General features: G+C 40.2%; 1 protein-coding gene across 1 annotated transcript in view; it reads right to left on the reverse strand.

The window, feature by feature from the left end:
* The window catches only part of LOC137912760 (CUB and sushi domain-containing protein 3-like), a 179,198-nt gene that overhangs the window by 29,184 nt on the left and 136,506 nt on the right, over positions 1-13,508 (reverse strand). The window contains exons 50-56 of the mRNA XM_068756901.1: positions 11,513-11,698; positions 10,511-10,705; positions 9,651-9,824; positions 8,274-8,447; positions 6,629-6,802; positions 4,436-4,621; positions 3,319-3,492 (exon numbers count right to left, since the gene is read on the reverse strand). Coding sequence (XP_068613002.1) covers positions 3,319-3,492; positions 4,436-4,621; positions 6,629-6,802; positions 8,274-8,447; positions 9,651-9,824; positions 10,511-10,705; positions 11,513-11,698 — 1,263 coding nt within the window. The remainder of the gene's footprint in view (positions 1-3,318; positions 3,493-4,435; positions 4,622-6,628; positions 6,803-8,273; positions 8,448-9,650; positions 9,825-10,510; positions 10,706-11,512; positions 11,699-13,508) is intronic.

The following is a 13,508-nucleotide window of genomic DNA, read 5'->3' on the forward strand; positions in this document are numbered from 1 at the left end:
TTATGCTTTAAAAAATGCAAAACAAAAAGCTAAATAGCTCCTATTCTCTTACAGAAGTTCAACCAAAGGTGGACAGAAAAGATACAAATGTCTTGAATAAGATGACTTTTGCGAGATGGATAGATTTATTGGCTTTGAAATCCTGTTCTGTGAGCTGTGCACACACACTGTGGGACATGCTCCGTGTTGGCTGCCGCTCTCTCTCTATAAAGCAGCAAACAGCTGCAGCAATACTCTACTTGCTTACAAAGCCTTCCTATACAAATACACAGCTCATAATTTCTATACACATCCCACTGCTCACATATGATTTGTCAGGTCAAGGGCTCACAGCTGAGGGGGGGGTGTGCAACTGTGATTGGCAAAGTACATTTGTGCATGAGTGTATGTATCTACACTCACGCACTTGCATGCAAGCGCACATGTAGTTGAGCACACTTGTCTTTGCAAGTGCATATTTAGCATGCAGAAGTGTTTATTGGCTGTGTGTGAGCACGTGTGCTTGCATGTTTCGCAGCAGCTATCGGCGCTTCATTAGTCTCCCTCGGTTAGGTGAAGTGGCTCGGTTGGCTACGCACTGTGACAGCTATAACCTCGCTAATTGGGACGGTGGTGAATTTGGTTGGAATTTGAGGTAATGTCCATTCACCAGGCTCGCTTTGTGAGGAAGTAACAAGGCCTTCATCTCCGTCATGCAAAAGAAGAGGACATGAGAGGAATAGCATGGGAAGCAGTTTTAAGCCTTCTTATACTAATTAAAAAAAAGAAGGGCCGATGAGAGGAAGGATAGATGCATGCATGAACACTGTTGCTGACAATGAGCTTGACTTCTGAATAATTTGTAGCCCAAATGATGTTATTGCTATTGGTGATGAATTAAAATGTGCAGTTTTCAGATAAGGCTGGTTATGGACCATGCAGCCATATTTTTGCAGAAGCATCTTTAAAGAAGAAGCTTAGACAAAAGTTATGGAACATGATGGAAGAAGGATTATTTTATTTAAAGAGACATAAACATTTAAAGATAAATTATCACTTTCCAGATGGCTCATTTATTCTGCTAATACTGCAGTACCAATCACTTCTATCACACTAATGCGCCTGTGAAAACTAGGTGCTAAAATGTAGACTGTCACCAATTTAAAACTATATGGGCTGCATTCATTTTAGTTCTATAAGCAACAACTGAGCCACAGCTGCGTTGCCATTAGTATTTCATCTATCGTCCTAACATATATTCACTGCTGAGATTCTTACTTCATCTTAGTGATGCAGAGATGACCTTCAAATAAATCTTCACTCCACTATATGCAGCTGATTTCATATACAAATTAGTATTTTCTGCAGTAGCTCACCTCAGAGCATCTATTCTCTTTAGCCTGGTAAGTCACAGTGTCATTAGTAATGATTAAATAATCTGCTCACTGACCCAGAACTCTTATTCTGCTATACAAATGCCTGCATAGGGATTTGCTCTCTAAACAGCACTTGCTCTTTAACAATTTAAATACTTGGAAACAGTTATGTTTGCTTTTCTTATCTCATTTTTCAAGTGATGAGTTTATGCTGATTAGGTTTGGGCAGCTTAACTTTCATTCTATTTTAAACTTGATCTACTAAACTACAATTATTAAGAGGCACTCTTTGCAATATACTCAAATCATTTTGACAAGGATACAAACATTGTTTTAAATTCTAGGTAATAAAGATGCAAAAAACCTTGGAATTTGTTTTTCTTGTCATAAGGAAGTAACATTCTTTATTAGATTTTATGGCATTAATGTTAGGCCTAAAAACTGTTATTAAGCTTGACACAGTGGATACTTATGCAGAAGCAGATACAGAAAACTATTTCACTCCATTCTGCAACCTCCTTTAATTCAGTTGATCTAAGAAATGTAATCAAATCACAAGGAGCTTGTTAAAATATATGTCCCGATAACTACAACCCATCGCTGTGGAACAGGCAATCCTCCTCTGAGTCTCAAAAGGAAATGTGAAATGTGTAAAACAAACAAACAAACAAATTAATTAATAAGAGTAAAAATGTTGATTATACAATACAACATGCAGTCATTCCAGATCCTACTGGCTTGAGGGTCCTGTATGGTGTGAGCAGCACCTAATGTTCTGCTCAAAAAGCTAAAAACGTATTTGTGATCCCTCCTCTGTTGATGATCACAGTCCAGCTTTACTCAGTGGGGAGGAAGGCATCCCTTCATAAGTACTCAGGCATTCATGTAGATCCTCGGCTCTCATCATGTGGAGTTTGTTTGTGTGAAGACCAGGCATCTTCTCAGGTCATGATTCATGGAGTGCTAAAACCACTATGTCATGGATTTACACAGCAGTCATAATGCATTAATTATGGAATCACAACATGATTTGATAAAGCAGGTAAAGCCTCCTAAAAAACCACCTGCGACTCAACAAACATCTCTGAAAAGAATGAGTTGATGCCCCCAGGCAGAAAGTACTAGTAAGTAAACTGTAAGCTGAAAAAGAGAGGCGTTGAAAGTTTCTCAGTGCTACATTATGTAATATTGCAGTGATTTGCACATCTTTGTCTAGGGGAATTTAGTAATAGTTGGATATAGGGTACCTCTGCAATGTTTTTATGTGTGGCATGTGTGAAATATCTGGTATTGGTGCAACATTATGCTCTAGGGATTCATGCAATATTCTTGGTGTATATTATTGATCTGTGTGGGACACAATGAGTTATCCTACATCGATTGTTCATGTGTGATGAGTATGTTGACGGTCTTCCCTCAAATACTGAAGACAAATTTCCCCCAAGGGAGGCAATATAGGCTACTCCAATCTAATCTAGTGCAATTTAAAAATTTTATCACCAGCTGCCACTGTGAAAATTGCAGAGTATAAAAGGCACTGCTCGTGTTGCTTGTTTAACAGTGTGAACACCCTCCTTTCATTTTTTTCTTTTTCTTTTTTTTATAACCACTTATCCTGCGTGGGGTCACAAGCGTCTGGAGCAAGAGTTGGGGCATATTATACATTCATCACAGAGATAAACAAGAATGAATGCTCAAATTCACACCCACTGGTAAATAAGAGTTGCCAGTTCACTCATACTATCAGAGTGGACTGTATGGTTTTGGGCTTACTAACTAATAGGCCCAGCATGCAAGCTCCATACGGAACAGGGGACCTTTTTGCTGTAAAGCAACAGCGCTTAACAAATCAAACCACTTAGAGCCCTTAATATGATGCCTTTGATATCACCACAAATGACAACAGATTTAAGCTTATTAGTGTGAATGTAGAGCATGACTGTGTTTGTGTTCGCTCTTGTACCTGAGCAGTGGGGCAGTGTGCTGCTCCAGTGTCCATTGAGCTGACAGGTAAGTGATGAGTCTCCTATGAGCTGGCGGTCTCCAGAACAGGAATAGCGCACAGTAGAGCCAAAGGTAAACTTCTCTCCACTCATCACTCCATAGGGAGGTGCACCTGGGTGGCTACAGTCCACCTCTATGAGATGGAGGCAAGACAGGCAATGAGTAAAAATATGAATGGATTAGAGACAGATGCTTCAACACACGTGATTAATTCATAAAGTTGCTAATGCAGTTTTCTATTGTGAGAACTACCGTACTGTAATTTTCAATCTGAAGTTTCAAAAGAAAAAGCCTGAAGTATTGCGCTCACGCACTATGTTGACTATAAGAGTTACATTACTAAGCTCCAATCAGCTTCATGCTCCCGCTATTCCTTTGACATTAATGTACGCATGTTGGCTGTCATTTAATTAACGTAATGTTACGATGCAAGAAAAGTCTCCATAAATCCATGAAACTAATTTGTTCACAAAATAAGTGATGCCTGGAGCCATAAATAAACATTTGAGATGCTACTGCATATCTATTTTATAATATTCTGGGTTTTTTTACACAATAAATGCAGTTAATTATCTCTGTCATGTGCTTCAGAAGGCTGCATGGAATATATAGAGGTTTGATCTAGATAATTTCAATAGAAATCAGTCATTGCCATTGGTGGCACTGCATAAAGAAGTGTGCACAATAGGCCAGGTGTTTGAGAGCAGCATTACAACCTCAGATAATCCCTGCAGCTCATAGATGCTTGTTTTTAATAATTTGAGCACTTGTTTTGAGGGAACATTGGCTCCATTCTGAACAACTGGTCCTGTGACAGTTTTCTCAATTAGCCACAGTGCAACATAACCATGAGCCGCCGGGTCGATGAATATTACACAGATGCTCTGAGTCACAAACTCCAGAAGCAAATGAGGACAGATACAAGCAAAACCTTTATGTTCTTGCGCCTCTTCTTCAGTGTGTTAATTAACTTTGACTTCAATGACGAAGAGTCTGACAGTTTGACAGCAGAAACACTTAAAAAGCAGTAATAATATGCATAATCTTGCCAGGTCAGTGACAATGATAAACTGTACCGATGCATTCTGGTAGGGGTTTGTCCCAGTGGCCCACCGGCTGGCAGGTGAGCACAGACGAGCCGAACAGGTAATATCCAGGGTTGCAGTCATAGAAGACCACGCTGCCAAAAGTAAAGTTACCGTGCTCAATCTTACTCTCCCGAATAGAATTAGCAGGGATGCCCGGATCTGTGCAGTTTACCACTGGACAGGAGGGAAAAGAAAAAATGAAGCATTTAATTAGTCAGATGTTGACATGCAGGCAGCAGTCCAAGTCAACTGTTAGTTGAACTTCATGGTCACATGACTGTTGAACAAAATACGTCTTTCAATATGTCGTAATATCTAAATAATAATTTAGTGTTATATGGATAGGAATGTCAATGCAGTTGCTCATCTGATAGCTAATTCTATAATCGCCTTTGCATAAACAGAAATGTCTTGGAGTACTGGAGTCTCAGATACTTTCTGTGTCAAGTTAACAGTTTAGTTCCTTTCCTGCATCAATAATTTGACCTCAACATATAGCATGGAATAATTAAATGGCCAACACAAACATTTTGCGTGACTGACTCCACCTGGCAGATCGCTGGGGATCGGACGTTTCTTACTGGAACACGAGCAGCTGTATTTCTTCGTTTGGAGTCTCATTTGCCTGAATGCTTTCTGTCAACATATTCGCTTACGAGTTAATAATAGAATTGTTGACATGACCTTATCAGTGGAATGGAGTGTTCATTCTATGAACATGGTGACTCCAAGCTATATTTAAACAACATCAATAATAACAGGATTTCATGTATCCTCCTTTAGAACATTGGAACCAAAGGCTATTGTCTCAAGAGCACAAACAAAATTAAAATGAAATCTCCAGAACAACACTGCTGACAAGGTGGTTTAACAAAGCAGATGAGGGTAAGATTATAAAATAAAACATCACATTCATGCCACAAATGAGTGATACTTTCATATGGACTGTCTGGAAAGTCTAGTAATAGCTAGATCAATCTAGTAGTATCTTATTAATTAAAAGCAAAGTATCACTCAAAAATAATTTCTTGAATTTAATGGCTTCTTGAATGGCTAACATGCTTTCAGGATGTGTCCGACGTATCCAGTGAAATCTTAATACATGGACACAATCCACGAATTAAGATTTTATAATTATTAGTATTTAAGGGTATACCACACAATTAAATACATTTTTGAATACAAATTTGTGCGAAGGATTTGAATGAGCACAAATGAGTGCAAATGAGAGTGCAAATGAGACTGCAAATTAGCAAACACTACACAGACACATCAGGATTGCTGGCAATTTTGAGCTCACCGCTAATGAGCCGAACCAGAAGCAAAAATTGGACATGACTAAAATGCAGCCACTGTTTAACACTCAGAGTAAGAAGCCTTCCAGTAAATGTACTTTCCTTCAAATGTAACATCTCTTCGCAGCGTCTTGGTAATAAAACTGGCTGTAAACTTGCAGAAACACATTCAGATTTACTTTTCCCATCACATACATTCCGCTGCAAGCTCATTATTTTCCCCAGCGTTTGCTCTAAAGCCGGGGCTCCAGCTGCTGTTGCCCAATGCTCTACCCTGAGAAGGAGAACAGATAGCACTTTTTCTCATTGCAATCAATAGATATGTGAACGTTACCTCCATCCATTCTGCCTCCGCATTTAAACCATTCCTGCTGAATGCAGATACAGTACACTCCTGACGTACTTCCAACACAAAAGGAACAGTGATTTCCATTTTTAAGAATAGTTTTGATTAACTGGTATATTTAATAAATACAACCAACATTGATCTGTTTGATTTCTTGTGAAAACAAATGTAAAAATTCAAGACTACCTTAAATACAAAAGTGAAAAAAGAAGCTTTATCCAATGGATCCTTTCAACCTGGTGTCTATAGCTTCACCGATGACTAACCTGACAGAGGTAGGATCAAATAGAGCTCCATTCAGAAATCATCATCACAGATCAGCTAAATGAGACGTGAATGAGATTCATTTGTGCCTTTAATTCGCTTCTGTCTGCCTCCTGAAGGTAAGGCTTCAGTCTGAGCCTTTGCTAAACATGCTGGCAGTGCCAAGCTGCATTTATGTCCAACTGTCAAGACACATCTGCATCTTCCTGATGCTTTGAGCCAGCCCAGCCGTCAATCATTCATCCATTCTGCCATCACTGTAGCCGGACCCTATACCTCTGCATGTTGGTGGCTGCTGGCTCCACTGTCGGTTGGCCTGACATTGTGCTGTGGAGGGTCCTTCCAGAGTGTAGCCTTTGTTGCACGAGAAGCGCACCACATCATTGTAGTTGAAGCCATCACCTGTGGTGCGGCCATAAATAGGGCTACCAGGGTGGCCACATGTGACAGCTGAAATTAACGGGAAGAAAAGGAGATAAGGAGTGATGGATAGCAAAAGAATGACACAAAACAGGTTAGGAGAGAGCAAGAAAGAGAATTCAATAGTGATGACAGAGTCACCCCCATCATAGGAATATCGTTATCATATACGGTAATTAACCATTGAGGACAAATAGGGAATTAGGACTCTGCATGATTGATTGGGAAAGAATACACAGCACATCTTGGTGCATCAATAGGTGAGCAGGAGATTGAGAATCACATTATGATGATATGTATCTATTATTGACTGCAGTGCTTCTCAAACTGAAGGGGCAGGATTCATTGGGCACAGCAACAAGCTTTTGAGGAACAACATACTTTTCTAACAATGCTCAAAATACTTTCAATATATTTATTTTAAAATGCAGCCAATTGGAATTTTTTTTCATTTGGGTTCAAGTTGATAAATTTAAGGATTCTGTCAAAAGGTCTACAACTGAAATCCTGCCTTTTACATGCAAACAGCAAGGTCTCATTTTCAGAGGCTTTTCTTTAATGAAACAAAACAACTCGACAGAGGCTGTCCACCACTTGACAGTGGGACAAATGACTTCATCCCCCCCAAAGAATGAGCATATACTGTATATCAACAGGCAGTGGAGAGAGATTTATATTTACAATGGTGATCAATAACCTTGTGAGGCTCAGACCTTCCAATGAACCCATCTTAATCTACCTATGGGCTCATCTCTCACTCCTTTAAGGTCAGAACCCCCACCGTTCCAGAATGCTTTTGACAGGAACATAAAGCAGAGGGACACTAAACTGTTCACTCATTTTTTCACTGACTGAAAGGCAAGCTCCCTCTTCGTATGCTCTTATAGATGGTTTCTTTTTTGGAAATCAAAACCATTACAGATAGAAACAATATAGCTATTCCAAATTTTATTAACTGATTTTTTTCTTAGAATTGATTATTACAAATTGTCCGTAGTGCATGTGTGCGTGCGTGAATGGTTGTCTGTCTCTGTGTCGCCCCACAATGCATCCGAGGTGTAGCCCGTCTCGACTACAAGAGAATGGATGGATGGATAGTTTTTCCTTACGTTTCAAAATAATTACGATAATAATGTTTCTCTCGTCTTACAAGTTAAATAAGTATTTCATTTATGTGTTGATCTAAGTATAATCATCAAAAATCACTCCTGTTTATCTTGCAAAAGTAATTTAGTTAAAAAAAATATTTCATGTCTGGTTGAAGGAGAAAATTAAGGTCAGTGTGGATGTTCGGTATAACATCGATTAAGCTGATTAACTGAAAATCAAATTGATAGTTAATGAATCTTTGCCAGAATTAGATGGGTGGCGCCCAAATTAAATAAGGGTATGCATGCTCACCTGAAGTGGCACAAGTGCATCCTCTGACATAAACACAGAAGCACACCCATAACATCCTTCCAGCCAATCAGGAGGTGAGAGTTGCTGTTAACATACTTACAGATACAAACTGGGAGTTGTCCAGACCAGCTGTGGTCCTGCTGGCAGATCCGCACGGAGGAACCAATGAGCCTGAATCCAGGATTGCACTGATAGACCACCGTATCTCTGTAGCCAAAGTTCTCTCCAATCACCTGCCCATTTACAATCAGCTCCGGAACGCCACAGTGACCGGCTGTAGGATGGACACCAGCATGCAACACTTGTATAATGTGGCATATTGCAGCATAGAAACTTATAGCACATCTGAAAATATTAGATCTGTATGAAAATGATCTCAAATATGATTCATGCGGTTCAAGTTACGTGTGTTTGAAAGTAATAGCCTGCAGCGCTCCCCATCGAACTGATGAAAGATACAAATTGACTGTCATCATGTTTGAGTAACTTCTCCTTTTGACAACTGTTTCATAAAATGAAACAAGGAAACTGGTAATTTAAAATGTCTTTAAATCACAACAGTGGCAAACAAAATTAGAAAGCGTGTTCGTGTGACATATTGGATTTTAGAAAGCATTTTTCAGTTCATTATATCTGATTTTTTTTTTTCTAAATTCAAATTAGCTACAGCTACACAGATTTCCTTGTCTGCAGAAGAAGAAAAAAAGAGTGACTTATGTGAAGAAATTCTGTGCAATACACTCCTGCATCAAGCATTCTATTATCACGATCAAGTTGAGAGGAGCCAGATTCATTGTGAAGTAGGTAACAGTGCCGAGAGGTCCACTCATCCTACTGTACAAAAGAGGCCCTCCTTTTAACTGGATCCCCCTGGAGAGAAGCTAGGAGTGCTGCTGCCACAGGGTTGATAAACGAAGTCAGGAATCTGCCACATTCCTCTGTGAGTGTGTATGAATGCTGCTGAAGTAATTACAAGTGTCAAATTATTCCACAGTTCTGGGCTGTGGCTTATTTTCCTGTTTATGTATCTTAACAGCAGCTCAAAGTGCGGCGGCACAAATTGGCAACTATCTCGCAGTTTACGGCCAGCTGCGTAGACACTCCCTCTCATATTACGGAAACACTGAATCACAGCAACTCTGAGGCTCTGCTTTTCACCGCCATGCTGCACTTGTTGCTGGAAATTATTGTGCATTCACATTCTTATAACTCAATCAATGCAATGCTGGAGAAACGTTAAGTGTGCCAGCAAGGAAAACATATTGTCATGTGACAAACGAGAAAATCGTGTGTCTCAATGTTCACAGTCATTGGTTGCAAAAGTGAACCAATTATAGGCATCCTCTACATCCCCGTTCAGTTCTCTCCCAGGCGCGAGGGTCATGTCAAAGAGCCTTCGAGGAATCACATTTTGTGTGTGACGCAGGTCAAGGCTGTCTGTTATAAACTAAAAAGGGAAAATATAGAGCACGCTTACCCAGGCAGTGAGTCTCCATCCCACTCCAAAGGCCGGACAGGAGGCACTCTCTAACCATTGAACCACTTAAAACGTAGCCGAGGTTACAGCTGAAAATGGCTGAAGCGCCAAAGGTAGTTTGGGTCCCAATTTTCTTCCCATTAGGAGGAATGGGAGGATCACTGCAGGAAATGACTGTAATAAGGTGGGGACAGTAGGAAGAAGAATAAGACAGGGAAGGGAAAAACAGCTCACCAGGAGAGAGAAAAAAAGTGGAAAGACAGAATGAAAGAGAAGAAAAAAGTGGGCTTGCATCGTCACTTCAGAGTCAATGGGAGAGCGGAGTCATTTACACCCATAATACCGACCTTAATTCAATAAAAGAGTGACCCGCACTATTTCTTATGGAAGATAATGATGGTGTTTGCCTTTGAACAATCTTTCTTCATGCAGGCTTGCAGTTTATTTAGCCATTACATAAGCTATTCAGTTCTGTTGCTTCTCAAAAAGTAGTTCCCACGGCACCATAGAAGAGCTTTTATTTCCCATTCCTACAATAAACAATATCTAACCACGAAAGGGAGCGGGAAACAGTAATAACAGTAGTGAGATGCTGACTAAGTGAGCTGTGAATAAGTTATTTATCCTTTACAACATTGCAGTATTTTTTCCTTCAACATTCAGTCTTTTTTTTAAATTAAACTAATGAAACATGTTGCGAGTGTGTGTGTGTGTGTGGGTGTGTGTGTGTGTGTGTGTGTGAGTGTGTGGGGTGGGCCTGCAAGCTATATGTGTGCAGCTACAGATGTTTTTCAATGATAAAATAATGGAACACATCTTCTTGGCTGAGTGTAATTTATGTGATACATAATTGTACTCACTTCTACACCGAGGTCTCTCGCTCCTCCAGCTCCACACTCCATTAGCCAGGCACTTGATGTGGGCGGGGCCAACACGGTAGTATCCAGGATTGCAGGTGAAGATTATTTTCATTCCATATTCGTAGTGTGAACCATTAACGATCTTCCATTTCCCGTGATCCAGGGAGAAGGAGATGAGACTAGGGCACGTGATGACTTTGTCAAGAGAAAAGATGGGCGGGGCATTGTTGTTATTGGATTATTCAAATAATTTAAATTCCCCCTCTTATTTTTTGTGCACACACTGGTAATACAAACAGAAACAAATGTAGCGACCCACTGTGGAGGAAAAACAAATAGCTGGAAGGAAACATTTTAATCACTTCAGTAATCCCATCCATGTAAAATGTAAATGACTTTTTTGCACTTATGGTATACAGATTTTCTCCAACAATGAAATTATTTATGAATCATCACTCTCAAAAACAAACTTGGTTCAAAACAAACAGTTTTCCTTTCTGTTGTGGGTTCGATATACAGCAGGGGATAAACACTGGTCTCGATAGTAAACAATCTTGTCAATCATGAGTTACACTGACTTTCAGACTGGAGTTTCACTGGAATGTAAAGCAGTCACCTCAGGAGCAACCACAGGTTCCCACTTCATTGTCATTCCCCCCTTTTCCACTCATCGCTACCCAAAAACATTGTTTTTGTAATGAAACAAGAACAACTTGCAGATCATCCGGGACTGCGAGCCACACAACATTACAGTACAGCATATGCTTAAATTGTTCTAAGTGATATTCCAAAACTTCTCCCGAGGGTTATTAAAACACTTTTTTGTGTGTCTCACACAGCTGTCATGAATTTAAATAGCGTTTCCACGAGTACTAATCGCTCAGCTTCACCTTTCCCTCACTGACCAGCCTAAGCTTTAATTCCCTGCAGTTACCCTGATCTCAACATCACTCTCCCACCTCCTCTACATCCTGCATCCTCCCCTGCGCTTCCTCTACTCACCGATGCATCGAGGTATCTTGTTGAGGTTGCTCCAGGTGCCGTCTGGCAGGCAGACGGTGGTCGTCAGCTCTTTGGAGGAGAGCCGGTAGCCGCTATGGCAGAAGTAGGTCACTCTTGTGCCGACGGAGTAATCAGCAGCGAGCACACCTCCATTCGCTGGCGCGCTAGGCACACCGCATGACACAGCTGCAGGCAGCGAAAGGATCATTGTCCACACAAATGTTCACGTGCAATATAAGACACATACAGAGATTAAGAAGGGCTCTTGATCAACACAGGAATTGGAAACAAGTCAGAGAAGTCCTTTTAGAGAGCAAAAACATTTACATGGACTTCCAGGACACCTTTTTGGCACGATGGCACATGTTTGTTTCTCACTTTATATTAACTGCTATTGCTTCCTGTGTTAATGTCCAGGTTCACAGAGATACTTTCTGACGTGTCACAACAGAGAAAATGCACCTCAAGATAATGGTGCATTCATTGAAGCTGAGCCACGATCAGTCCTGTCGTCATGCATGTTAGCTGAAATAACTGGAACATTCAATATGTGAACGTAATACAAACAAGAATGAGCTCCTTTATCATCCGATGTTTGTTACAGGGTCACATCAAAAGGTCTGATACTCCTTAAAATGCAAGTAGCCCTCCCACCACTGGCATAAACAGTTTAGCTATTAGATATTATGCATAAGACCAAACTAATGCTTTTATAATTGTGTCATATAAACACTTTACAAAGTAGTTTGCTTATCCTGAATACACTTTGAGGCATCACAACTGAATCCATAGAGCTACTTTTGAAATCTCAGTTAGCGACACAAATCCATGGGAGTATTAAATATAGAACTGGCCCCTTGGGGGAGAAACACATTCAGCCACCTTAGTGTGTAAGCAGCTTAACTCCCAGCAGAGAGATATTTCATCAAACTACAATCCTCCATAAATCTTACAAGGTTATGGGATGTTTTCATGTAAGAAGAAAAAGTAGCTATTCAAGCACATCAATAAAACTTGTACAGATAGTTTGGATTATAGTTTATTCTTTTTTTTATTTGTTAACAGGGACTCTAAAAACATGCCAGTGAGTCACTTTTAACTCATTCAATGCCAGCCATTTTCAGCTCAGCCATATGCTGAGTGCCGGCAGTTATCGCTAATTTTGACCTATTTTTGAAGACCCACAGAATATTATGTAATATGACTATGCAAACACCGAGATCTACCAAATGAAAGATTGAAGTCTCTTCTTTCACCAGGAAAAAAAAAAAAGTGCGTTCCTACCATTTTTCATTCCGGAGTTATTGGCCGTCGAAGAGAGACAGAATTCAATTTTAAACCCAAATGATGCCTGTCTGTCGATTTCTTAATTAACTCATTTAATGCCAATTGAATGTCAATGTCAATTGGCACTGAATGAGTAAATGAAGAAATGCCCAGTAAAGTGTGAAAAGAGTACACCAGCAACGCTTTCCAACATATAAAAACATGACTCAACTACAGACTTTGCTCCAACACAGAATCTAGGTTATTAGGGCCTCAGAGTTTAGATGAGACAGAAAGCCCAAGCCCGCCGGTTCCAAGATGTGTGTCATCAGGGTCAAGTTACAATATGTGAATCAAATGGGGAAACCAACATATGTAGGTCAGTATAAAATGGGAAAAAGGATGGAAACAAGCATGCGTCATAAACTGGAGCAGCAAGGATAGCGGCATCCCGTGAAATATCAAAGGTAAAATCTGACAATTCGTCCTGTAGCAAAAAGAAAAGGCTTGTTTGACACCAATATATAATCTGAGGACTACTGCCCAGATGCAGAGAGCATTAATGGTTATTCCAAACTCTCTAAGCAGCATCAGAGTGCTGTGCATCCACGTTTAACATAGACCCAGCTCCACCATGAAGTCCCAGATCAAGCTGCTGCGCCCACAGGGCTGATCTGCTGTGTTCCAAGCCCAGTGTGTGCGTTATATAACTTTGTATATTGATCCACTT

This window comes from Brachionichthys hirsutus, chromosome 3, assembly GCF_040956055.1.
Source record: "Brachionichthys hirsutus isolate HB-005 chromosome 3, CSIRO-AGI_Bhir_v1, whole genome shotgun sequence".
Taxonomy (NCBI): Eukaryota; Metazoa; Chordata; class Actinopteri; order Lophiiformes; family Brachionichthyidae; genus Brachionichthys; species Brachionichthys hirsutus.